Source organism: Capsicum annuum, chromosome 6 (genome assembly GCF_002878395.1).
Source record: "Capsicum annuum cultivar UCD-10X-F1 chromosome 6, UCD10Xv1.1, whole genome shotgun sequence".
Lineage (NCBI taxonomy): Eukaryota > Viridiplantae > Streptophyta > Magnoliopsida > Solanales > Solanaceae > Capsicum > Capsicum annuum.
This window is the reverse complement of record NC_061116.1, coordinates 225047218-225073125: the sequence shown is the minus strand read 5'-3', so window position 1 is coordinate 225073125 and position 25908 is coordinate 225047218. Positions and strand designations below refer to the sequence as shown.

The following is a 25908-nucleotide window of genomic DNA, read 5'->3' as shown; positions in this document are numbered from 1 at the left end:
AGGAAACAAAAGTCTAGGGGCGGAGGGAAACGATAGAACATAATTTGGGTACCAAAATACACTTTATCCATTTAGATAAACCCACCAGAAATCCTCCCCAACATTACAACACAACATTAAGGAAGAAGATATCAGATATGGCTTGTGCAACCACCTCGGCTTCTACCACATGGAACTTGTCTTGTCTGAAATCAGCACTCCCTACAATTCACCCATCTCGATTCTCTTGTGGGTCCTACCCATCTCGTCTTAGTATTTGCAAAACAAAATGCAGTTCAAGAATTATTCAGTCCTTCGTGGGTCTTGCTCCCCTTCATCCACTCTTGTCCCTTTCTTCCCAAGGTACAATTTTTCTGATTACTGTCTGTGTATCAAAATGTATTTCAAGATTTTAACACCGCCATTGTACCTTTTATTCCAATGGGTGTTACTCAGTATTAAAAAAAAGCATCTTTAGTTTTTCTAGCCAGTATACATAGATTACACAGGATTATACATATGCTGGCTATTTTTAGTTTAATCAGTTGAGTAGATGGTTATTTAGGTCAATTCTGTTTGAAAAGGGGGTCGGATGACTCATGCTTCAACATTGCTCTTGGAATTTGTTAAGCTTCTTCAGCTATGGTGAGAAACATAGAGAAAAACAGTAATGGAGAAGCTAGGATGAGCAGAGAAAGGAAAGGGAAGCTTCTAGAATGAGACTTGAAAAATTATTTCAACTAACTACCAAAGTAACAGTGTACATGTTATTTATACTACTCTCAGAGTCTTAGATGGCACTCACTAACTAACTACTCTACTTAGTGGCTCCACTAATCATTTCCAACTCATAACTACCTTCTAACTACAAACAATGACAATTTCTTAAGTTATTCCGCAGCTGTTTCCACATCTTTCTACACTCCCCCTCAAGCTGATGGATGAAACAAATTCTTCATCCCCAGCTTGTCTACCAGGTAGTCATGTTGTGGCTTGCATAGAGCTTTAGTCAGCAAATCTGCTAGTTGTTCTTTGGTGCCAATGTGCTGAGTGTGTATCATACCACCCTGAATCTTTTCCCTTACGAAGTGACAGTCAGTGTCAATATGTTTTGTTCTTTCATGAAATATTGGATGTGCAGCTATTTGTATAGCAGCCTTGCTATCACAGAATAGAGTTACTGGTAACTGCAACTCTGTACCCAGCTCCTTGAACAATCCAATCAACCAAGCTATTTCAATCACAGTAGAGGCCATGCTTCTGAACTCAGCTTCAACCGAGCTTCTGGAAACTGTTTGTTGTTTTTTTGACTTCCATGAGATCAAAGCACCACCTAGTTTTACTGCATAACCTGTAACAGATTTTCTAGTTTCAACACATGAACCCCAGTCAGAGTCACAGTATGCAGTCAATTTCATGTTGCTCCCAGCAGGCATAAACAAGCCAAGACCTGCAGTTCCTTTGATGTATCTGACAGCTCTCATAGCAGCTTCCACGTGTGAGATTTTAAGTGCATGCATATATTGACTGAGTACCTGCACTACAAATGCAAGGTCTGGTCTAGTCATGGTTAGATACAATAATCTCCCAACAATTCTCTGATAGCTTCCTTTATCCTCGAGTAGAACATCAGTTTCAGCTGTGTCAGGTTGAATAATATTGTCATACTCAACTGAAGTAAGTTTATGATTAAATTCCAGTGGAGTAGAATTTGGTTTACTGCCCGTCAGTCCTAATTCTGAGACTAACTCTAAAGCATATTTTCTCTGGCATAAAAATATTCCCTTCTCTGATCTTGAACATTCTTTTCCCAAGAAAAACTTCAGTTCACCTAAATCTTTCATTTTGAACCTAGCTTGAAGATCAAGTCTGACTTGTTCAATAAGAGCTAAATTGCTCCCTGTAACCAACAAACCATCTACATATACTAACACAACCAGAACTGCACCTTGCTTGTGTTTAGTGAACAAAGAGTAATCATAATGGGACTGCACAAACCCCATATCTACCAAGGCTTCTGTTAACTTCAGGTTCCACTGCCTAGGGGCTTGTTTTAGCCCATAGAGAGACTTATGAAGTCTGCACACCTTCCTTGTGGCTGACAAAGCCATCAGGGATGTGCATATACACTTCCTCCACCAAATCACCCTGAAGAAAAGCATTATGAACATCCATCTGAATCACATACCAGGAATAAGAAGCAGCTAAAGCAATCAAAGCTCTGACTGTGACCATTTTAGCCACAGGCAAAAGGTTTCTGAGTAATCTAGCCCTTCAAGTTGACTTATCCCTTTGCAACTAGTCTGGCCTTATATCTTTCCACTTCTCCTGGAGCTTTATACTTCACTTTATATACCCATTTGCATCCAATGGGATGCTTACCAGCAGGTAAATCAACTAAAGACCAAGTCTGATTAGCCTCTAAAGCAGCCAGTTCTAATTTCATAGCTTGAACCCACAAAGGATCTTTGCTATCCTCAGCAAAGGATCGAGGCTCCACCACAGCAGAGTAAGCAGTTAGGGAAGACATATAAGTTGCAGACAAGTGCTCATATGAAACATAATTGGCTAAAGAATGAGCTGTAGGAGCTAATTTAATTGGAACTACATAGTCAGTCATCCAGGCAGGAGGTTTGATGGTTCTGGAAGATCTTCTGACTCTTTCAGGAATAGTAGAAACAACAGGAACTAAAGGACACTCCACAGATACCGAGGGAGCTAGAGAGGGTGGAATAACCTCTGAATTTTCAGATAAAACAGGATGCTCAGGTTCAACATCATCAGTAAAGGACAACACTGGAAAGAGAGAAGAGAGATCAGACTGATCCTTTTGAAAAGGAAATAACTCTTCTTTGAAAACAGTATCTCTACTAACAAAGAAGTCCTTGGAGCATAAGTCAAGAAGGATGTAACCCTTTTGGGATGCAGAATATCCAAGATGTACACAAGGAAGAGCTCTAGGACTGAACTTGTCACTCTTCTTTACTCTGGTAGCATAGCAAAGACACCCAAATATTTTCAAATGAAGCAGAGATGGAGAGCACGCACTGGAACAACATCTCATAGGGGGATTTTCCACCTAAAACTTGACTGGGTAGTCTGTTTTGCAAGTAGACTGCTGTAGAGACACAATGACCCCAGTACTTTAAAGGAATAAATGCCTGGAACCTCAAGGCTCTAGCCATATCAAGAATTGTTCTGTGCCTTCTTTCAACTACCCCATTTTGTTGGGGTGTATACACACAAGATCTTTGATGATTAACACCATGTTCATGAAGCAAGGAGCACACTTGTTCGTTTAGGAACTCAGTACCATTGTTAGTTCTCAAACATTTAATACTACACCCAAACTGATTTTTTACCAGTACTAGAAAATTTCTGAGTAATACAATTGTGTCAGACTTAGTGGACATTAAAAATATCCAAATGAACTTGGAGTAATCATCCACCAATGTTAAAAAATATCTTCTTCCATCAAATGTGGGTACCCTATAGGGACCCCAAACATCAGCATGCACTAAATCAATCATGTATTTGGAATGAGTAGTACTAGTAGGAAAAGACAGCCTTGACTGTTTTGCAAGAGGACATACAGGACACAATTGATTCTCAGACTTTGCATGTTGTAGACCATCAATATGAGCTAAAACTTTTAAAGGAGCATGTCCTAATCTTTTATGCCATAAGGAGCTATCATACACTTTCTGAATATCGCACATATTATTCTTGATGGAAACACGATTTGTGCTAGTCTTACTGACACTGTTAGAGATAACCTGTTTGAGTTGTTGCTCACTGCCACATGTGTTTGAGTTTAGGTGTGGGAACTAGTCTGCCTTGAGAATGTAGAGACCAGCATCTTCTCTACCATTCCCTAGCACCTTCCCACTTGAGATGTCCTGGAACATGCAAAAATCAGGAAAGAAAACAACAACACAACACAGCTCCTTGGTTATTTTTGAGACAGATAACAGGTTGTACTTGAATTCTGGTATGTATAGTACATCATTAACTACTATACCCTTCAGAATAGAAGCCTCTCCCATATGACTGATATTCACTTGTTTTCCAGTAGGTAAGTTCACTTTGTTCCCATTTTCATGATTTTCCTCCTTAGTCTTAGTTAATAGACCTATATTATGCACCATATGGTTTGATGCTCCAGTGTCCACTATCCAGTTATCCTCAACTAGCTTAGATAGGTATACAGTAAAGTTACCTGCAGTAGTGGAGAGTTCTGATGTTTCACCTGACGTACCAACTTCTGAGCTTACTCTGACAGTGTTGACCACAGGTTCACTCTTTTTTCCCTTCAGAAGACATAGAAGCTGGGAGTATTGTTCTGGAGTAATAACTGGCATGGGTGAACCTTTTATGGTTGCATTTGAACCTGCATTGGATTGATAGTAACCTTGATTTTCAGAGATTGTATTTCCAGAGTTCACTGCATTGTTGGCATAGGTGTTTGAGAAGCCTCCTTTCTTTTTATACTTGAAGTTGGCTGGATAGCCATGTAGCTTGTAGCAATTGTCCTTCGTGTGGCCTTTCATTTTGCAGAAATCACAGTAGAGAGATGATCTGTCATAGTTGCTAGTCTTAGGTCTAAAATTACCAGTGTTATTATTTGAAATCTGCTAGTCATGTGAGCAACAGACTCACTCCCATGACCTTTGTTACTCAATAAAGCAATAGACTCACTAACTTCATGATTTAGACCTCCACTGAAACTTTGCATAGTTCTTCTCTGACTCAACATTCACTATCATAGCATAAGCTTGATTTACTGTGGGTAAAGGTACGGTCATCAGAACTTGACTTTTAGCATGATCAAATGATTCATTTAATCCCATCAAAAATTGCCACAACCTCTGTTGATGTAAGTGTTCACTATACTTCTTCGATTCAGGACAAGGACAGCAAGGCGGAGGAATTAAAGCTTGAAACTCATCCCACAATTCTCTGAGTTTAGAGAAATACACTGAAACTGAAGCAGTTCCCTGGGTAAGTGAAGCAATTTCTTTGTGCAGAAAAAAGGCTCTAGAAGCATTAACCTTATCAAACCTTTCCCTGAGATCTTCCCACACCTTGTGAGAATCTGAACCATAGATGACTCTGCTAATCAAGTCTTTAGATACAGTGTTCATGATCCAGGCCAATACTATAGCATTGCATCTTTCCCATGTCTCATGCAACCTAGAATCAAACATATCTTTTCTACAAGTACCTAGAACAAAGCCTAGCTTATTTTTTCCTTGGAGTACTATTTTCATTGATTTACTCCATAGAGAATAGTTTTCAGAACCTTGACGTTGAACAGAAACAAGTACCGAACCTTGGGTATAAGATGCATGAATGTATAATGGATGATTATGATGAATTTGATCAAAAAATTGGGCATTCTGAGTACTTTGAGTTTGAGTGTTGACTGGTACACTTGAAGCTCCTTCACCATCCATTGTTCTCAAATGTGTGTTTGGATTATGAAATCGATACTGAATTTCACAAAATCAAAGAGATTCCAGAGAAATTTTTCACTGAATCTTATAGACATGCAGTAATTGCAAGGAAATTTGCACAGAATTTGGTTTAACTGTGCTTGATTTAGAACCCTAACTTCAACCAAACAAATACTGATGCAGAAATTTGCACAGAATTAGAATTTGGTTTTACTGTGCTCGATTTAGAACCCTAACTTCAACCAAACAAATACTGATGCAGAATCCTCTACTTTCCCCCCTTTAGCTGTTGTGTACACTCCACCGAACCTGGCTTTGATACCATGTTAAGCTTCTTCAGCTATGGTGAAAAACATAGAGAAAAACAGTAATGAAGAAGCTAGGATGAGCAGAGAAAGGAAAGGGAAGCTTCTAGAATGAGACCTGAAAAATTATTTCAACTAACTACCAAAGTAACAGTGTACATGTTATTTGTACTACTCTCAGAGTCTTAGCTGGCACTCACTAACTAACTACTCTACTTAGTGGCTCCACTAATCATTTCCAGCTCATAACTACCTTCTAACTACAAATAATGACAATTTCTTAAGTTATTCCGCAGCTGTTTCCACATCTTTCTACAGAATTACAGGGCAGAGCTACATGTTCTGATGTTCAGTACGAAAAAGATGATTCTTTTTTTTGTATAGATAAATTGGTGAATTTCTTTAATATAAGGAAGTTTCTAGCGTACAGGGAAACGTGGCTGAAAATTTCCTTTGAGTTGCAAGTTCTAATCTAAGGTGATGCATTCTTGCAAGTTTGCATCCCTATTAAGATTCATGGTTTTGCAATATGGTAATCAAGATAATGCTGGAAAAGGATGTTTTAGGTGCTTAACTATAGGAGGTCAATTGAAAAGGCAATTCTTTTATGTAGAGTAATTGTTGAACTCAAATTTTGCTTTAGGTTGAGCTTCCAATCTAAGGTGTTGCATTGTTGCGGTTTTCGAATCACTATTAGAATTCCTGAATTTCTGCTGCTTGGCAATGGCTACATCATGTTTGTCTGTATGCTAGTTGTTTTCGGTGGGTTTGGAGTCCAGTTGAAATTGCCACATTGTGTGTTAGTTTGTTCGTCATGGCATGTAAATGCACAAAAGTTTGCATCATTTTTAGTGTAAGGAAATCCAATCTATATTTTTGTGTGGAGTTGGAAGCCCGTCCCTTGGTGCATTCAAACTATGGAACGGTACTATTTTGCATAAAGGAGGGAGAGTTGATATAGAAAGGGATAGGTAAGATCCCATGTACCTTGTTCAAGTTGTGAATCTTATTCATTAGATTTGAGTTCATTGTTGTTTGGGTCGGGGTGGGAGACTAGCCTCATTTCTTCCAACTAGGCAAGAGGGTCACCTTTCTTATTCTTTTCTCATTATAGTTTGTGGGATGTTAAGCTGAGGACATTTGAAGATGTAATTGATAGCTGCTACAGGATACATGCAATATGGTAATCGCGTTACTTCTAGGAATGTGGGTGTTTAACTGGAGAAATCACAATATTTCTATTGGGTTGTCAAGAATGAAATAATTCAAATGTGGAAAACAGGTATAGTATCTGTGTACTAGGTAATATAACACGTGTACAAATGTTTTATGGATTTGGGTTAGGTAGTGATGACAAGACTTGGGTTAAGGTGGAACTGGACTAGAGTACGGTTGTTTCCTCCTCACACCTAGTTCTCTTGTCTACTTGTAGTGATGTTTTAATGAATAGGTGTTTTCCCTTTCGTCTTGACCATGCCTAATGTTGTCAAGAAATCTGCACATATCTTTCTCTTTTACAGCTTGCAGCATATTTATGCCTCTCCTAGTAATTTTGCTCAAGAAGGGGAGCCTTGGAGTAACTGGTAAAGTTGTTGCCATGTGACCATGAAGTCACGGGTTCAAGTCTTGGAAACAGCCTCTGGCAGAAATGCAAAGTAAGGCTGCGTACAATACACCCTTGTGGTGGGACCCTTCCCCGGACACTGCGCATAGCGGTAGCTTTAGTGCACCGGGCTGCACTAGTAATTTTGCTCAAGTTAATATTGCTGTTTAAGTATCTTTGATTTAATCTGTATTTATCTATTCCTTTCCAGATAAAACTTACATACAGTCTGATGTATGAATGTTGTATCACTCCAAACACGCTACTAGTTGTCTGCAAATATTGGATCTTGTGATAATTATAATGTTAACAGAGGAGGGTGGCCTGACAGAACTATTACACAACAGTTTTGAGGCATCATGTCGAAGATGTTGATGTCTGAGATTTGAAAATGTCTCAGCTGTCATTTGTAGAATTAAGAGGGTGTGAATGCTGAGTTGTGTTGCTCTACCCATTATAATACCTTTAGTTTATATTGCAGATTCAACAAGTTTTGAGCACTCATTCACCGTGATTGATAATGGTGGCCGGGTTTTTGCAATGAGGCATGGCAGGAAGGTGCCCAAACTGAACAGACCTCCTGATCAGCGTCGTGCACTGCTGAGAGGTCTGACAACTCAGCTCCTCAAGCATGGGCGTATAAAGACCACTAAAGCGAGGGCAAGGGCAGTTAGAAAATATGCTGACAAAATGATCACAATGGCGAAGGATGGCTCTCTTCATAAGAGAAGGCAAGCTCTTGGATTCATCTATGAGAAGCAAATAGTGCACGCATTGTTTGCTGAAGTCCCCGAAAGATATGGGGAGAGAAACGGAGGATACACTAGGATAATCAGAACTCTACCAAGGCGAGGGGACAATGCACCAATGGCGTACATCGAGCTTGTCTAGTAACTAAATATTCATTTTGGATGTTCTTTTTTGTTGGTTCTGAATCCTGATATGAACTGGGAGATTTTGTTAATTCCATCAAATTTTCTTGTCCCCATTGCCCTTCAATTTTAATTTGCAGTTCTACTCTTATGTATTTGGTTTGTCACCTTTGATCTGATTCAAGCATTTGGTTGTTGAGACTGCATACTGTATAGAACTCGACCAACAAATACGTGAAATCTTGTCTATGTTGTTTCCTTAGCTCTTTTATGGCCATTTCTCCACAGGCATCTTGTTGAGCTTCATACTTCATGTAACATCTTGCGATTTAGTCTCTGTGTTAACACAATTTTAACTGGTAACGCATAAGAATAACTGCTCAGCGCATTTTAACTTTCTTTTTCGCTTATATAGTTCAAGACGAAAAAGGGTAGTTCGGGGAAACTAGGGTAGAAAGTGTATAGTAGTAGATGAAAAAATTACAACTATCAAATGTCGTGATGGAGTGGTAAATATTTCTTCAACGCTTAATTAGAGGTCTCAAGTTCGGGTCTTGTGTATGGGGTCGGCACTTCACTCATAAAATGGGACATTCGGCGCGAATCCAAATTAGTCAAAACCCAAATGAAAAAATTAAGCGAGTCAAAAATGACAGAATCAAAAGTTAGAGGGGCGGAGGAAAACAGTAGAGTGGAATTGGGGGTACCAAAAGTTCACTTATCCATTCAGAAAAAACCCCACCATAACTCATTTGGAACATAACCAGATACAAAGAACTCAAATTTACGAGGATATGGCTTCTGTAAGCACTTCCACATGGAACATGTCTTGCCTGAAATCTGCACTCCCTTCAATTCAACCAATTTTCAACTCTTGTTCACTTCGAGTCTCTTGTGGGTCTTCTCCACCTCGTCTCAGGATTTGCAAAACCAAGTCTAGTACAAGAATTGTTCAGTCCTTTGTGGGTCTTGCTCCTCTCCATCCACTCTTGTCCCTTTCTTCCCAAGGTATAATGTTTGTGTAAAAATATGTATTTCAAGATTTTAAGACCACCATTGTACCTTTTACTCCAATGGGTATTACTTAGTATGAATTATGAGTAATTACATTGATGTTGCTTGTCTGTGTTGTGCGAATGTGATCCCTATGGTATATGGATGAACAAAAGTTTGCATCTTTTAGTGTAAGGAAACCCAACTTGTTGCGTAGGGAATCTCCTCTGTTGTATTCGAGCTATTGATAGGTAATTCTGAATGACGGAAGGGGAGCCTTGGTGTAACTGGTAATAAAGTTCGAGCTGTGAAAATAGCCTCTTTCAAAAATGCAGGGGAAGGCTGTCGTACAATAGACCTTTTGGTCCGGCCCTTCCCTAAAGCTTAGTGCTTTGGCCTGCCACTGTTATAAGCACAAATACCTGATCTGGGATAACCCGTCTGCTGAACACATAGATAGGCGTGTAGCTCTGCAGCTAGTGGAGTCGTGGGAATCCTATGTATAGTGGTTCTTATCACTGTATAATAGAGAACTCTTGAATCTTGATCAGCTCCTATATACAGTTCAGCTGGTATTGCATTTCTACTGCTAGAGTTAAGTAAGGTAGTGGAAAGGGGGATGGTTTGGAAATTTTGACTGGAGAAGTCCAATTATTTTTCCTTCTCAAGATAGAACAAAAAGTTACTAGTTTTCTTTGGATTGTCAAGAATGATATAATCCAAATATGGAATCCATCATGTATGACATACATGGGACTAAGTAGTTGTCCATTGACATGGATGTTATTATGGATTTTGGGTCAGGTGGGATCATGAAACCTGGTTTATGATGGAACTGAAACAGATTAATGGTGTCTCCTCTTCACACCCAGTCTCTTGTATCGGTACTTTTAGTTTTTCTAGGGTGAAAATGTTCTATATATCTATGCATTATATAGTTTTCTAGATCGTGTCCTATGATGCCCAAGAGTGTGAACATCGTTCCCCGTCAGCCTGCAGCACATGATATAGCTCTTGATTTGTGAACCTCCTTCTAGTGTTGATGCCAAATTTGCTGTTTTATGTTCTTTGATCAAATTCGCATAGAGTTTTGAGCACTCATTATGTTTGATCACGGTGATCAAATTTGCATGTGATACGGTATTGCTCTACCATAAGCACACCTTTAATTTACATTGCAGATTCAAGAAGTTTTGAGCATTCATTCACCGTGATCGATAATGGTGGCCGAGTTTTTGCCATGAGACATGGCAGGAAGGTGCCCAAACTGAATAGACCTCCTGATCAGCGTCGGGCACTTCTGAGAGGTCTGACAACTCAGCTCCTCAAGCATGGGCGTATAAAGACCACTAAAGCGAGGGCGAGGGCAGTGAGAAAATATGCTGACAAAATGATCACATTGGCAAAGGATGGCTCTCTTCACAAGAGAAGGCAAGCGCTCGGATTCATCTATGAGAAGCAGATAGTGCATGCATTGTTTGCTGAAGTCCCCGAAAGATATGGGGAGAGGAATGGAGGATACACTAGGATAATAAGAACTCTACCAAGGCGAGGGGACAATGCACCTATGGCGTACATCGAGCTTGTTTAGCAACTGAATATTCATTTTCCAGGTTCTTTTTTGTTGGTTCTGAATTCTGATGTGATCTTAGAGATTGTGTTAGTTCACCTATTATTCCATCCCAATTTCCTGTATGTTGTTCATTTTTAATTTGCAATATTACTCTGGTTATTTGGTTGGTCACCTTTGATCTGTTTCAAGCATTTCGTTTTTGACCACTGCATATTAATATCAAATATAGTTGTTTTCATGGAAATTGCGGCAATTGAACATGATAGTGTAACAACTTTCCTACACTAACTAACAAAATGCATGAATGGAAGGACTAGGGCGGGCTTGGATTGAGGGAAAAGCCACTAGAGCCACCCGTCTAAGCCAAGGTTGGATAAGTTAGCCGATATTGCAAGATGAAACCGAGTGTTATAACATTTAGTACTGCTTATGAAACAAAAATAAGCTGAAAGTCTGCATCTACTCTTGAAGTGAAGGAACATCTGCCTGAGAGAAGAGTTGCATCAGTCGTGCTTACTGTCTTTTATAAAAGGAATTGGTATTTTCTGAAGAACCTTCTCATCCACTTGACTATACTGTTTCCTGAGTTCTTTTATAGCCATTTTTCCGTAGGCATTTACTTGATCTTCATACTTCTCATACAAACATGGCACCGTCAACATCATGACAAATACTGTCCAAACAATGAAAAATTGGTCTGTCTTGGTAAATCACGATGGACACAAAAGTTAGGCTTGTGCAGCCAACAGAAACAAAATGAGAGTGTATAGAGAACTTACTGAGGTATACAAGGGTCAACAAACTGAACCATCTTCCAACAATGGAAACAATCCACAAGCCAAAAATCGCCTGCAAATGAACATAATGATATAAGCTTGTTGAAGTTGAGAAGGACTTTGCGAGTAATAACAAAGCTCAGGGTGTGTGAAATTGGTACATAAAGAAACTTCTTCAAATCATCTCCGGATGCTACTTCCCGAAAGATACCAAATGCGCAGGTGCATTGATCCCTCAGTAAGAGGACAAATTGCATCCATGACTCTTCTGGCAATTCAATCTTTGGTAACTCTATAAAACGCCTGCCACAGAATACAAGTTGATCAAATAACACCTTCATCCGTAACCTGAGGTCTCAGGTTCGAGCCGGGAGTATGGAGTCTGCCTTTGTTAGGGAGCATTTAACAAGAACATTTTGCTAAGGGAAAGGAAGTGAACTCACTTGTTGACAAAGAAGGAGAGATTGGACCAAAAGAAGGAGATGGCCAATGAGACTATTAGAGAATGGCAAATGAAAGTGAGCAAATGATAACCAGTACATTCAAAGAGAAACCATATGACAGTGGCACAAGCAAACATTCCTCCTGAAATCTTCTTGTTCCTCCATAGTAAAATATCAGCAACTGATCCATTCAATTTCAGCACAAATTAATAATTATCAGTTACCTCAAGAATGATCGATAGTGTAGAGTGCAACAACAACATACCTAGTGTATTCCCACATAGTGGGGTCTGGGGAGGGTAATGTATACGCAATCCGTAACACTACCTCGGATGAAGTAGAGAGGTTGTTTCCGATAGACCCTCGACTCAGGACATATAACAGTATAACAAACAAAAAACCATAAAATCACACAACAAAATGGGACGACACACTGCTAGCTAATACAAGAAACAAAACAACTGCAAGATAATACTATAGACTATCTATTCGAAATCATAGACATTACCGAAACACCACGAACAAGAAACTCCAGACGTAGACAAAACACACTTCCCTACTGTTACAGACAGACAATGTAGAGTATTTAACGTATTAATGTTGCGTTGAGTTTCGTCCTTTTTACAATACTCGGAGCACATATGACCCTTTAAGTTTGCCAAAATCGAGCACTTTTAGTCCAACTGACGGAAATTCAAATGAAGAATTTGAGAAAACATACATCTGCCACCAACCTAAAGTAGAGTGAATTGGTTTGGACTTGTTGTTATTCTGGACTGGGCGCCTCATAAAATCATCATCATCTGTTGATGATGCAGAAGTAGAAGAATCATTGTGCTTAAAGGCTTTATGCTTATTCTCCACTGTTGATTCACTAACAATTTCCTCCACTGGATTGGACATTTTGATCAATTACCCTACAAATATCCAACTCAGATAAACAAAACAACAACAAGAGAAAAAGAACAAAGTTCAATTGACATGCATGAAAAAGATACGACACGTACTGTCAGATCATCTAAAAGATAGACGTGCATGAGGATCTAATTAGTACGAATTCGGTCCCGAATCTTGCTCGATTTTCTCCTTTAATTTTGATTTGATGTGTTTGTTGTGTCTGAAGAAGTGAGGATTAATGGAGTTAGATTTTCTTTCCTTTTTTTATTTCTCTATTTAGCTATTTTTTAGTCTGTTACTGAATTATTCAAAGAGTCCAACGAACTGAGAGTCAAAGGGGTACCTCAAATTGCACCATAACCATATGTTATCCATCTTTTCTGCATAATTCCAGGATTTATATTGTAATCGAGAAAAATAATTATATACTCTCAGGTCATCCAAGAATTATATACATACACGTAATATGTCTTATATTCCAGATTACAAATCTCACATTTAAAGTACTCTTATGTGAAGGTGCAAAATTTTATTTTACATGGATGGAGGAATTATTTAAGATTTAAGTTTTTCCAACTTAAATTAAAATCATGAAAAAATTATATCTGAATTAAACGCATGATTAAGTGGTAGAAGTTAATATCCAAATGCATACCATACACTTACTGGATAATTTTGGCTTTTAACGAGATATGTTTAATTACTTTGTTCTTCAGTAATCAGTAATATTGCGATAAAATAAATATTGTGGCTTGCATCTATTTATTGTGAAGTTCGCTAGTGAAGAATACCAAAAAAGAGCTCTACAACAAGGTCCCTGGTTCATTGCAGGTTCCTACCTTTCCGTGCGAATTTGGGAGCCCAATTTCGTACCAACAGAATCAAGAATTCAAAGTACTGCAATCTGGATTCATCTGCCCCATATGTCTAAAGAATTCTACAACTTGGGAATTTTGGAACGCATAGGAAAAATGCTTGGAACTCTGGTCAAAGTTGATGCATGCATATCCTCTACTTTAAGAGGACGTTATGCACGAGTATGTGTCCAGATCCCACTCGAGACGCCATTGCTAACATCAATACTCATAGGGGACCATCTCCAACAAATCCAATACGAAGGAGAGGGTTTCCTCTGCAAAGTTTGTAGCTGTCTTGGCCATATAGCTATAGGATGCAAAATCAAGCTACCGTTACCAGAAACTCAAAATAAACAGTCGCCGGAGAACCCAAAAGAATCAGACCAACGCATACAAGAATGGCAAACGACTATCTTCAAACGAGGGAAAAGTCGCAAGACAAACTACACTAGAAATCACATAACCAAGGCAGTTCCAGGTAAGTCTTATAACCCTCACGATGACCGGACCGAACCCTCAATGTCCACATCTGGAATCAGTGGAGGCGAAGAGGGCAAAGCACCACTTCAGATGCTTTCTCCAGGTCAGGGTCGGCCTAATTACCAAGCGGGCCAAAATGATAAATGGGCCAAAAATAATTATCCTCAACAGAATAACAAAGGGAAAGATTTGGTTAACCCAACTCCTAAGCCCACTTCTGAGGCCCAGTCCAAGGGAACCCGAAGTCCCAATAACCAGCATAAGGTTTCCTTGACTAATATTTCTTTAGGAACTAAAAAGGATAGTAATGCTAATCCCAATGTTGAGGTCTTATCACTTACCCAAAAAGTCTCCAAACCTAGAAATCCGGAACTCTCTTCTTCCTGCAATACTCCACCAATGGCTCCTAACCCAACCAAGCAAATCACTGCTAACAGTCAAATCAAAGATATTGAAATGACTGAGGAAGGAGACACTCAGGATATTATCTCCCCTATTCATCTTCCCTCTAACACTAATTACCAACACAACAACCATAACTCCATTCCTCTTCTCACGACTTTGGAGAAGAAAGATAATGAGGATTCCAACAAGCCTCCTCAACAAATCCAACCAGAACCTCATAACATACACCACTCTACCACTACCATTAAACCACCAACCAACATTTTGGCTGGAGATGGGCCTACTAGAACAAGTGGTACCTCTCAACTTGACCTGGGAAGGGTTTCATTTCTAAATCCTCATTCAGAATCCTTATTACCTAGCCCAGTTAATCATGGACGGGATAAATCAGAGGCTCAAATCATATGGTCAGAACATATGGATGACAGCCTTTATGAACCTAACCAATCAACCAAATCCAATCCCTCCAACTCCACACTTGATGAATGTAGAAATGATTGCCATGAGTCAGACTCTACCCTTCTTTCTTCCCAAAATAAGGGAACTGCTGGAACAAGGCCCTCTTTTTGTGAATGTATCTGGGGAGGGACAGATAGCCCTGACACCTCCAGGGCCTCCCCTGAATCCACCCTTAAACTGGGAAAGGGACCAAAAGCTGGAAGCACTAAGAGAAGAAAATATGGAACTAGAGGGAATACTACAAACTCTGAAAGTTCTAAAAATAGAAGCCATAACCCTAGAAAGGCCAGTCCATCTCATATTCGAAGAGGTAACAAGCGAGATTTCAATTCTCCTTATTCCCAAAGAGATCAACAAGCTGGACCTAGAGATAGTTCCCCCATGTCCAGCGACAGGTGCTTATTACAAGACCAAAATATCACCTCTATCCAAGAAGAGAAAAAGGCAAGACTCTGTAATGGGGAAGAGAAGGAGATCCTAATGAATATCCAGGAATGGGACATACCAACCATGACAATGATGAATTGCATCATTTGGAACACTAGGGGGGCCAACAATGCTGAATTCAAGAGGCATTGCAAAGCCATGATAGAGATGCACAAGCCTATTATCCTGGCACTCCTTGAAACCAGGATGGGGGATCATAACAAGCTTGTTGAGGACTTGGGATTCTTAAACAAAATTCAATATCCTGCTGTGAGGGGGGTCTGGTCATTATGTGGAATAATCATAATATCAGTATTAACGATATCAACATCTCCCCTCAATGTATCCATGTAACTATTTAGGTTAGCAACCCTCCTTCTTGTTGGTACTTCAGTGCTATCTATGCTAGTAACCACTTCCAAGATAGAAAAGTTTTTTGGAATCAACTTACAGACCTTTCTGATACCATTAATAATGACCTTCAAAAAGCCTGGTTGGTGGGTGGATACTCAATAAGATTCTATCTTCCTCTGAGAAATTTGGAGGAAACAGTTTTAATTCCAGCGGAGCATCCCACTTCTGGGACTACATCAACCAAAGTAATCTCATTGACTTAAGATTTAGAGGAAGCAAGTTTACATGGAAAAATAAAAGGTATAGGAATAGAAGCTCCCTTGTTCTTGAAAGACTAGATAGATGCTTTGCAAATCAGGCTTAGATTGATCTTTTCCCTGAAGCTTTTGTTACTCATCTCCCTAGGACTCATTCGGATCACTCCTCCTTACTGATTTGTCTCAAAAGAAACCTTTCAATCAGTGTCAAGCCTTTCAGAATGGAAACAATCTGGTGCTCTCAGCCTTCTTTTCCTGATATGGTTAGGCAATCTTTTGACTCTTCAACCTTAAATCTTACTCAAGCTCTAGCACACTTCCAAGAACAGATTACCAGATAGAATAGAGATGTTTTTGGAAACATCTTCCATAAAAAAGGAACCTTCTTGCTAGAATTGAGGGTATTCATAGATCTAGAGCTTACCCGCATAGCCTTTTCCTCCAAGAACTAGAGCACACTTTGGTTAGGGATTATAGCTTAATCCTTCAACAAGAACTAGAGCACACCTTGCTGAAGGAGACTGCAATACCAGATTATTGCACATCTCTACTCTAAATAGGAGAAGAAGGAATAGAATCAATTCTCTTTGGGATGATTCTGGGAATTGGAACTACTCTGAAGAGGATATTAAGAATTCTATCTTCCAATACTACAACAATCTTTATTCTACTGAGTATCATGCTGCTCCTTTGGGTTTCCAACTAAACCCATCCTCTAGAGGATCCATCTGCAAGGAGGACCACTCCAGACTTGAGGCCATTACTGAGATTAAATCTGTTGTTTTTTCCTTTAAGCCTGACAAAGCTCCTGGCCCTGATGGTATCCATCCCCTACTTTATCAAAGGTACTGGGATATCATTGGCCCAGCTGTTGTCAATTTTTACAGACAAACCTTTCATGAAGCCACTATGGAGGAGGCTGTGAACAACACCTACCTTTGTTTAATCCCTAAGTGTAGGAATGCCATTAACCTCAGGAACTCCAGACCTATTGGGTTGTGTAATACTCAGTATAAGATCATTACCAAAATTATAGCTCATTATTTGAAGCAACATCTCCCTACTCTGATCAGTCATACTCAATTTAGCTTCCTGTCCAATAGACGTGCTGCTGATAATGCTACCATTGTACAGGAATACATCACCAACTTTGCTAAAATGAGAGGGAAAAAAGCCAACATGATCTTAAAAATTGATCTTGAAAAGGCTTTTGACAGAATTGAATGGTCCTTCATCAGTCAAGCTTTATTCTTTTTCAATATCCCTGACAAAATGATTAAGCTCATTATGTCTTGCATCTCCACTTCCAGCATCTCCATACTTATCAATGGGGGTAGGACTAACTTTTTCAAGCCTACAAGAGGGATTAGGCCAGGGGACCCGCTCTCACCCTACCTTTTCATCATGTGCATGGAGCTGCTCTCTAGAAGGATTGATTATGAGGTGGATACTCTTAACTGGACTCCCATCTCTATTAGCAAGAAAGGCCCCAGAATCTCTCATCTCTTCTTTGCTGATGATCTTACCCTTTTTGCTAGAGCTGATGGAAAAAATTGTCATACTATGAAAAATACCCTAAACAGTTTCAGTCAACATTCAGGTCAAAAGATCAATATCTCCAAATCCAAGATCATTTTTTCTAATAATTGCAACCATGATGAGAGGCTGCTCCTGGCTCAAAACCTCAAAATCAAGCCTTCACAAGACTTTGGTGGGTATCTAGGTTTTCCTATTTTCCACCAAAAGCCACTCATTAGGGATTACAACTTCATCCTTGACAATCTTAGGCAGAAGCCCAGTGGCTGGAAAGCTACATTACTCAATATGGCAGGAAGAACTATTCTTGCTAAGACTTCTTTAGGAAGCATCCCTAACCATATCATGCAATTTATTCAACTTCCTAGACAAATTCTTAAGGCCATTGACAAGATCCTAAGAGACTTTATCTGGGGTTCCACCTCTAACAAGAGGAAACTGCTTTTAATTTCTTAGGATACAGTCACTAGACCAAAAATTGAGGGGGGGTTTCGGCATCCAAAAAGCTAAGTTTAAGAACAAGGCTTTGCTCATGAGTCTAGCTTAGAGGTTTACTCATCAACCAACAACTCTTTGGACTAGGGTCTTAACCAACAAATACTACTCCATTGGAACCATTCAACCTACATCAGGATCTAGGGCCTGGATCAGTCTAGCAAAGGCTTGGCAGACTTGCACTGAAGCAAGCACCTGAAGTGTGAAGGATGGTCATCATATTAGATTCTGGCTGGACAGATGGCTACCAAATAACACTCCCCTTAGGAATACCATTCAAGGCCCCCTTAATAAAAATGATGAAGATCTCAAACTTGCTGAGGTCTGGACCAACTCATCTTGGAATTTTGACAATCTTTCCATTAACCTTTCCTTCGAGACCAAGCAGCTCATTGTTAACACTTTTTCCCCAATACCAAAAGGCCTATAGACAATCCTCTTTGGAAACTTACTGGTAGTGGGAAATTCTCTACTGCTAGTAACTACAATCATGTTTCTCGGTTGGAAAAACATACTCAACAGGGCAATACTTGGTCTGGTTCTAGAAGATCCATATCCCCAATAAAATTAAGTTTTTCCTTTGGAAATTCTTTCATAACAAACTTCCTTCCAACTCTCATCTCTCAAAAATAGGAATCTTCAGCAGCAAATTTTGTAAAATATGTCCCTAGGAAGAGGAGAACTTAAATCATATCTTCTTTGATTGTATCAACGCTAAGCAGCTTTGGAGAGATCTCAATGCCAAAGCCACTCAACCCTCTAAGCTTAAGCCCACTGACTTTTCTTCTTTGAACTACCTTACTAATTGGAAGAATGTTCGAAACCAGAAGTTTGACAAACTTCTTCTTTGGGCGGAAATACTTCCCCTTATTGTTTATGGACAATTTGGACAACTAGAAATACTAACAACTTCACTGGCCAAATATATAATGCTTCGTTCAAAGACACATATACACAAGCTGTTAAGTTCTCCCACATACACTCTGATGGTAGGCTCCCTCATACCTTAACCACTATCAACATCAATTGGATCCCTCCAAAACACGGAACCTTTAAGTTGAACATTGATGGGTCTTGCTTAGGTAATCCTGGGAAGGGGGCTATTGGTGGGGTAATTCGAAACCACAAAGGTGACTGGCTGCTAGGATATTCAAAAAGCTTTCTTATTGGAACCAACAATCTTATGAAATTACTTGCTTTGAATGAAGGACTAAAAATCATTGAAAGTCATCAATTAATACCTACTCAAATCAACACGGACTCCCAGGAAATAATAAGGATGCTTAAAGAAAATCATGATATCTATGATGGTATTCTTCATGATTGCAGGTACAGGTTAAGAAGGTTGGGGATTCCAGTCATACACCACTGCTTTAGGGAAGCCAATATGGTGGCTGATTCACTAGCAAAAATGGGAGCAAACTCAACGTTTTTTGATGAAGCAAGAATTTTTGAAGTTCCTCCAGTGTGTGTCCGTAACGCTCTATGGACAGACACAATAGGAACTACTGTTCAAAGAAGTGTTAGATCTAGTTCTAATGGTAGGGTAGATCGCACTTATCAAGTGTTTCAAATCAACCCTGGTTGATAAACTGAAAACATGTAACTGTATTAGTGGGCTCTTTTTAATTTCTATGAAACTTTCATTATTACAAAAAAAAAAAAAAAAAAAGAAACGTGGCGAAATATGGCGAACGTATACATAAGACTAAAATTCAATAGTCTTTTTCTTTTTGCATTATAAGTTATAGTTACATTACCCCGATTACATAAATAGATTTAATAATAAAAAAATAAAGTAGAAATATCTAAGCTCCATTTAATAGTAAGGGGTGGAAGAGTAGGATTCATCTAAACCCTTTTCGACGACAGAAAATTACTATATATATATATATATATATAGTAGATGATGACCTGATGTTAATGAAAATCTTGTTTCCGCCATAGCTGTCTTCTCATTACATAAATAAAAATAAATTGAAAAATAGTATCCAAGATCAACTCTATTTGATCACAACTTCCTCAGTGATAGATACACACCATGTCCAGGCTCAATGACCAAATTCAAAGCTGGAGAATGAACATACTTTGATGAAATAGTGAAAGAAAATTTGGTCAAAATTAAAGAAATGAGTATTTTAAGTTCCACCATAGCCAAATTTTGTCCCAAACACACCCTTGGTCCAACCCCAAAAGGCATGTACACCTGTGGAAATTTACATGCACCTCTAATTCCATTTGCAAATCTTTCTGGATTAAACTTGTAAGAATCTGTTCCCCATATTTTTGGATCAGTGTGTAAAGTTGTAACCAATGTCCAAATATTGACACTTTTAGGAACATTAATTTCACCAAATTTCATGTCTTTTACTGCTTCTCTTGATATCACTGCTACTGGTGGATAAAGACGCAATGATTCGTTAATCACCATCGTTAACTGCAAATCAAGACATCATAGGACTTATTAACATGTGTTAATCAATAGTTAAGAAACTCACTAGCTTATATGAAAAGAATAACAATGGATTACAATTAAGTTTTAATTTATTTGATGATCATATGTGAAATTTGTTGTATTTTTTTCGAGTACAAAAATCTGTATTTTAACAATATGAACTTCCACACTAAGTTCAAGAACTACAAAGAAGTTCGAACAGCTTCATTACACAAGTTCAAACGATATATGGACTATCAAAATGAAGTTTCTACTATTTTCTGAAAAAAACAGTAAAAAAATAAGTCAAAAAAAGTAGAAAGGCGGAAAGTATTGAATCAAGTCCCGAATTTACAAAACGGTGTGTCCTTAAAAATTTGCTCTCCTCAATTACCCGAGGTTAATCATTAATGGAATATTCCCTCTCACGATAAAATGATTCACTTTAGAAAATAGTGGTACCTCAAATTTTCTGAACTACGAACTCACTCAAAAGTTTGGAGATCGCACTAGAGTTTTTAGAAGAAGAAAAAGATATTTTTCAACTCAAAATTTGTCTCTCTACATGAGGAACTTTATTTTGTTGTTTTTCAAAAAAAGTATGTGGTGCAGTAGATGAGGTTGCTCCTCCCTTAATTAAAGGTTTCGGGTTAGAGCCGTGGGTATGAAAAAATCCTTAGTAGGGAGCGCTTCCACCTGAATGGGTCCCTACGCAGCGCGAATCTGAATTAGTCGGACTCCAATGCGGGTACCGAACACCGAATGGAAAACAAAAAAAAAACCTTGTGAATACAGAGTTAAAACTTTATTTGATTGTTTGTATGCTAGTTTAAACATGTGCTTGAAGTCTTTGTTGTAAAATACAGATTTTATTAAACCCGAAAAACGACAAAATCAACTCGTACATATATACCTGTTTCATCTGTCGAATCATGTCAGCATCAGGAGCCTCATGACCCTTACAAATCTGCATTACCTCATCACGAACATGCTGTTGCCAAATTGGATTTGCAGCCAAAAGCATGAGGCACCAAGTTGCAGCAACAGCAGTGGTCTCATAACCAGCCAAGTAAATGTTTTTGCAGTTATCAACTATGAATGTATCAATTGCATTTTGAGTAGTCATTTCTATTGTAGCTCCTTCAAGAACCATTTGTAGTAAATCTTTATTTTCACTTGTAGCAGATGCTTCTTCTCTTCTTTTTTCCTTGACTATTTTCAAGATCAATGCTTTGATTTCCTTCTCTAACCCCCATATCTCCCTGTTGTTCTTGCTAGGAATATATCTGTTGCATCCAACAAAGCAAAACAGGTTGAGTACTGTCAAAACTACTCCGGCATTTCATATTATTTGGCCTCGATACGTTATTTCAATTTACTTGTCCAATCCATGAAATCAAGTTATTGGCTTGCACTTGACACACCCCTTAAGACGTCAATGATTGAAGGTGTATTTTTACCTTTTTACCCTTACATCCTAATAACTGAGCAATAACGATGTAGTAGAAACCAAAAACCAATTTATTTTGTAAAATTGCATTCGTTAAACAGAAACGACTTTGGAGTTGTACTGAAAGAGAAAAAAGGGGTCATTTACCTTTAATGGTTTTGGAATTCAACAATCCTATTTTTAAAATTTTAAAAAGTGTGATGCTTAACAGGGGTAAAATTGAAAAAAAAAGTTCTAAAATAGTTTCGATTTTATAAAGACAAGTAAGTTGGAACAAACAAATATAGAAAGTTGGCCAAGTAATTGAAATGGAGGGAATATTATGTTTTCCATTTCTACCCTTATTAAAGAACTATATAAAGTAAAAGTAAAGTATCAATAATAAGATTAGTTAAGTAAAATACACCTCTAATTAAAGTTTTGTTAAAAGGTTTGTCAAGTGAACAAGGGCCGAGGGAGTACTCATTAGTCCGTATATACTAAAAATTACACAAATACACAACTTATGTTTTCAATATTACAAAAAATCTCAACTCCCTAAACATATTACAAAAATCCCAACATATACACAGAATGTTATGTATATGTTGGTTATGTTATGTTTATTAATAGAGAGAGAGAGTAAAGTAATTAAAAAAGTGGGAGAGAGTGTAATTACTTCCAAAAGTGTTGGTATTTATGTTATTTATACTATTTTTTAACATCGTTATTAGAGTGAGCAAAATCAGTTCCTAAAAACATAATCTGTCCAACGCGTAGTTAGGACCAGTGGCGGATCTACACTTAAGTTAGGGGTTCATCCAAATCTCCTTTGACGGAAAATTATGTTATATATACATGATTAAAATTATTTTTTATGTATATATATAAAAGATGTTGAACCCCTTCGATTAATTTTTATATTCACTTATGAATCTTTTAGTGAAAATCTTGGCTCTGTCACTTGTCACTGGTTAGGACGAGTAAGTGATTCACTCATTTGTTAGTTCATCTCATTGTAGGTCAACCCATTCAACTAATCTAAAAGTTGAATTGGTACATAGTTCAAATTGATCCACGAGAAATTTATCAATATATTTTAAAAATAACATTTTCTCCCCATACGACTTATATCGGAACGAAAAGTTCAACTAAACACAAATTAAAATAATTTTGCATTTTCTTTCGAGATGTACCTCGCACCGGGAATTCCGGTAGAGAGGACAGTTTTGGAAGAAGCCTGCTGAAGAGCTCTAAGCTTAAAAAAGATTTTTTTTCCTTTGGAAAAATTGCTTCCAAAACATGCTTTAGAAATAACATCTCCAGAAAAGCTTCTCATGTATGGATCAATTTTGATATCAGCAATTCCACCTTCAGCTTCGATTTGATCATTCCATGAACTCAACAATGTTAATGCAGAATCTTGTACTAAATTTATCATACCCTGGACACACACCACAAAAAAATATATATATATATCAATAACTTTGTCAAGAAATATAGAGTAGTCATTAAGTCATCTGCTACAACATGTTAAATTACACTCTTATGCTATTAGTGCATATACTAAAAACAATATATAGTGCTCGAGATATGGATAGAGCTACAGGTTCAGTAGTAGCTTTGAGTCAAACCTTGTACTTTTGGTGTTAAAAATTCACTTGATATGTATAAATAATTTATTCAGAATCAAGTAAAGTGTCGTAAACGCAAAAGTATTTTACCTTGACTTTTTCCATATACAACTCAGGAGCAAGAATTTTTCTTTGATGAGCCCAAAAAGGTCCATTTGAAGTTAAAATCCCATTGCCTAGCAAAGAGCCCCTCTCTCTTGCTTGATATGTGGGCTTACCCAAATCCAAGGATGTGCAAGTAGTGATCTCTCTCACCATTTCTGGTTGTGTCACATGCACAATTTGTGTGTTGCCAAGAGAAAACATGAATACATCACCTGTTTATTGCTCATCAACACAAACAAAACAAAAAAGAAAAAAAAAAGTCTTGATTAAAGAACAATAATTCTTGAAATTGCAGAGAAACCAAGAAGGTTTGTTGTGTGTTTACGCGAAATAAGGTTGATTACTTAATTAGCTAGTAAATAAAAGTCCGCTCTCTCTAAGAAAACAACTTTTAAATAAAATAATGTCACTCATAATAATTCTTACCCCATCGTGTGTCACTTTACATGTTGTAGCATCGTGTAACCCATTTTTTTTTTAAAGATTACAAATGTCACGTTTTAAGAATTCTCCAATAGGATTGAATCTAATCTAAGATGAATGTTTGGTTGCGTTATGAAAGAAAGACATGTATATGTGATATTAGATATTGGCTCGTGCTAGTTATATATGAAATGAACTAAAGATATATTTTACTACTTGCTTAGCACAAAAAAAAAAAAAAAAGTCAGACCCGCACGTAAGAGGTTGTTGAAGACATAATTTTAACAAATAACAAAATTTTAACATACCATATTTTCTCTGCCATTGATCAAAGAAGGGAAGAAGAGTTGCTCCACAGTTATGGGAGTCTATAAAATCTCCATTATTTGAAACAATTTTTGCAGCAGCTTCACGTGATTTTTTCATCTCTAAAATGTTACCAAGAAGAAATTTTGGGTGTGGACCAATTATACCCTGCTTTCTAAGAGCTAATTGAAGCTTTCTTGGTTTTGTTATTAGTGAATTATAAAGATGAAAAAATAAACCTAGTACACACACTAAGGCTATTGATGATAACAACATTTTGGCTATGGCTTAATTAGTTTTCTTGTTTTTTGTTGTTGTTTTTGTGGTGTTTCAGAGGATTATATATAGGCTGGTTGTATGCTATATTTTTGGTCAGATATCTTTTTATATACTCGCTCCTCTGTCCTTCACTTGTCCATTATCGATTTTTTGGTATTTTTGGTCAGATATCTTTTTATATGCTCACTCCTCTGTCCTTCACTTGTCCACTATCGATTTTTTGGCACACGTTGTTATATAGCATGGTTGTTTATTATATTTTTGGTCAGATATCTTTTTATATATTCGCTCCTCCGTCTATCTTTTCTTGTCCACTATCGATTTTTTGGTACATGATGTTATATAGGCTGGTTGTTTGCTATATTTTGGTCATATCTTTTTATATGTTCCCTCCCTCCGTCCATTTTTACTTATCCAATATGTCACACAATGTTATAAAGTAGGTTGTTTGCTATATTTTTGGTAAGATATCTTTTTATATACTCCTCCATCCATCTTTACTTGTCTGCTATCGATTTGGCACACAATACATAATGCAACTTAAGAAATATTAAATAACTCATTAAATAATAACTATAGTTAATAAGTAAGAGTAAAATAAACACAACTATAAATTATTTATTAATTTTTCAAATAAAAATATTGTTTTAGTAACATGAAAAAGATGGACTCTGAGTAGAAATTAAAGGTTGGAAAGAGAAAAATATATGTTTCAGTTGCCAAACCCCATAGACTAGGGAAAAATAGTTAGTGCCACTGCTAAGTCAAAATAGAAATTTAAGATATAAATATGGATGATTTTGAAAGGTGAATTAGATAGAAAAACGAAGAAATAATTTAGGACTTATATGCAGAGTCGGGATTTAAATTTTATAGGTTGTTTTAAAGTTTGAAATTTCATCCACTTCAAATGTTAATACTTGAATTTTAAATTTCATGAATTTTATAACACAAATATATTATCTGAGCAAAAGTTATTGAATTTAGCCGTACTAAAGGTGTGCTTGGAAATAAGGAAAACATTATTCCAAAAATATTTTGCTTTCAAGATCGTTAAATATTGATAAAACTAGTCCTCTACCTTTTTTTATATATTACTTGCTTAATTTCCAATTAATTACCACTAGAAGTT

At 37.6% G+C, this 25908-nt stretch overlaps 4 protein-coding genes across 4 annotated transcripts; 2 read left to right on the top strand and 2 right to left on the bottom strand.

Moving 5' to 3' along the window:
• Nucleotides 1-5: 5 nt before the first annotated feature.
• On the top strand, nucleotides 6-8329 carry LOC107875392 (50S ribosomal protein L17, chloroplastic). The gene is made up of 2 exons (XM_016722099.2): nucleotides 6-342; nucleotides 7825-8329. Exons 1-2 carry the CDS (start codon nucleotides 138-140, stop codon nucleotides 8232-8234), a joined length of 615 nt encoding a protein of 204 aa, XP_016577585.1. The 5' UTR covers nucleotides 6-137; the 3' UTR covers nucleotides 8235-8329.
• A 503-nt stretch (nucleotides 8330-8832) lies between these two features.
• Nucleotides 8833-10952, top strand: LOC107875394 (50S ribosomal protein L17, chloroplastic). The gene is made up of 2 exons (XM_016722101.2): nucleotides 8833-9223; nucleotides 10390-10952. Exons 1-2 carry the CDS (start codon nucleotides 9010-9012, stop codon nucleotides 10797-10799), a joined length of 624 nt encoding a protein of 207 aa, XP_016577587.1. The 5' UTR covers nucleotides 8833-9009; the 3' UTR covers nucleotides 10800-10952.
• A 95-nt stretch (nucleotides 10953-11047) lies between these two features.
• Nucleotides 11048-13279, bottom strand: LOC107875393 (reticulon-like protein B1). Its single transcript, XM_016722100.2, has 6 exons — nucleotides 13008-13279; nucleotides 12735-12917; nucleotides 12001-12181; nucleotides 11719-11860; nucleotides 11561-11630; nucleotides 11048-11454 (listed from the first exon to the last, which is right to left on the bottom strand). The coding sequence occupies exons 2-6, from the start codon at nucleotides 12901-12903 to the stop codon at nucleotides 11285-11287; spliced, it is 732 nt and encodes a 243-aa protein (XP_016577586.1). The 5' UTR covers nucleotides 12904-12917; nucleotides 13008-13279; the 3' UTR covers nucleotides 11048-11284.
• A 6554-nt stretch (nucleotides 13280-19833) lies between these two features.
• Nucleotides 19834-24994, bottom strand: LOC107874592 (cytochrome P450 714C2-like). Its single transcript, XM_016721357.2, has 5 exons — nucleotides 24500-24994; nucleotides 23754-23980; nucleotides 23226-23473; nucleotides 21514-21886; nucleotides 19834-20603 (listed from the first exon to the last, which is right to left on the bottom strand). Exons 1-5 carry the CDS (start codon nucleotides 24771-24773, stop codon nucleotides 20178-20180), a joined length of 1548 nt encoding a protein of 515 aa, XP_016576843.1. The 5' UTR covers nucleotides 24774-24994; the 3' UTR covers nucleotides 19834-20177.
• Nucleotides 24995-25908: the final 914 nt, after the last annotated feature.

What these genes read in the sequence shown, in the direction of transcription:
- LOC107875392 (XM_016722099.2), top strand. Translation starts at nt 138, where the DNA reads ATGGCTTGTGCAACCACCTCGGCTTCTACCACATGGAACTTGTCTTGT. An exon ending in CTTGTCCCTTTCTTCCCAAG is followed by an intron (nt 343 to 7,824) that starts GTACAATTTTTC and finishes TTTATATTGCAG; the next exon opens with ATTCAACAAGTTTTGAGCAC.
- LOC107875394 (XM_016722101.2), top strand. Translation starts at nt 9,010, where the DNA reads ATGGCTTCTGTAAGCACTTCCACATGGAACATGTCTTGCCTGAAATCT. An exon ending in CTTGTCCCTTTCTTCCCAAG is followed by an intron (nt 9,224 to 10,389) that starts GTATAATGTTTG and finishes TTTACATTGCAG; the next exon opens with ATTCAAGAAGTTTTGAGCAT.
- LOC107875393 (XM_016722100.2), bottom strand. Translation starts at nt 12,903, where the DNA reads ATGTCCAATCCAGTGGAGGAAATTGTTAGTGAATCAACAGTGGAGAAT. An exon ending in ACCAATTCACTCTACTTTAG is followed by an intron (nt 12,182 to 12,734) that starts GTTGGTGGCAGA and finishes TGAATGGATCAG; the next exon opens with TTGCTGATATTTTACTATGG. An exon ending in GTTGACCCTTGTATACCTCA is followed by an intron (nt 11,455 to 11,560) that starts GTAAGTTCTCTA and finishes TTGTTTGGACAG; the next exon opens with TATTTGTCATGATGTTGACG.
- LOC107874592 (XM_016721357.2), bottom strand. Translation starts at nt 24,773, where the DNA reads ATGTTGTTATCATCAATAGCCTTAGTGTGTGTACTAGGTTTATTTTTT. An exon ending in TGTATATGGAAAAAGTCAAG is followed by an intron (nt 23,474 to 23,753) that starts GTAAAATACTTT and finishes GTGTGTGTCCAG; the next exon opens with GGTATGATAAATTTAGTACA. An exon ending in TGATTCGACAGATGAAACAG is followed by an intron (nt 20,604 to 21,513) that starts GTATATATGTAC and finishes CTTGATTTGCAG; the next exon opens with TTAACGATGGTGATTAACGA.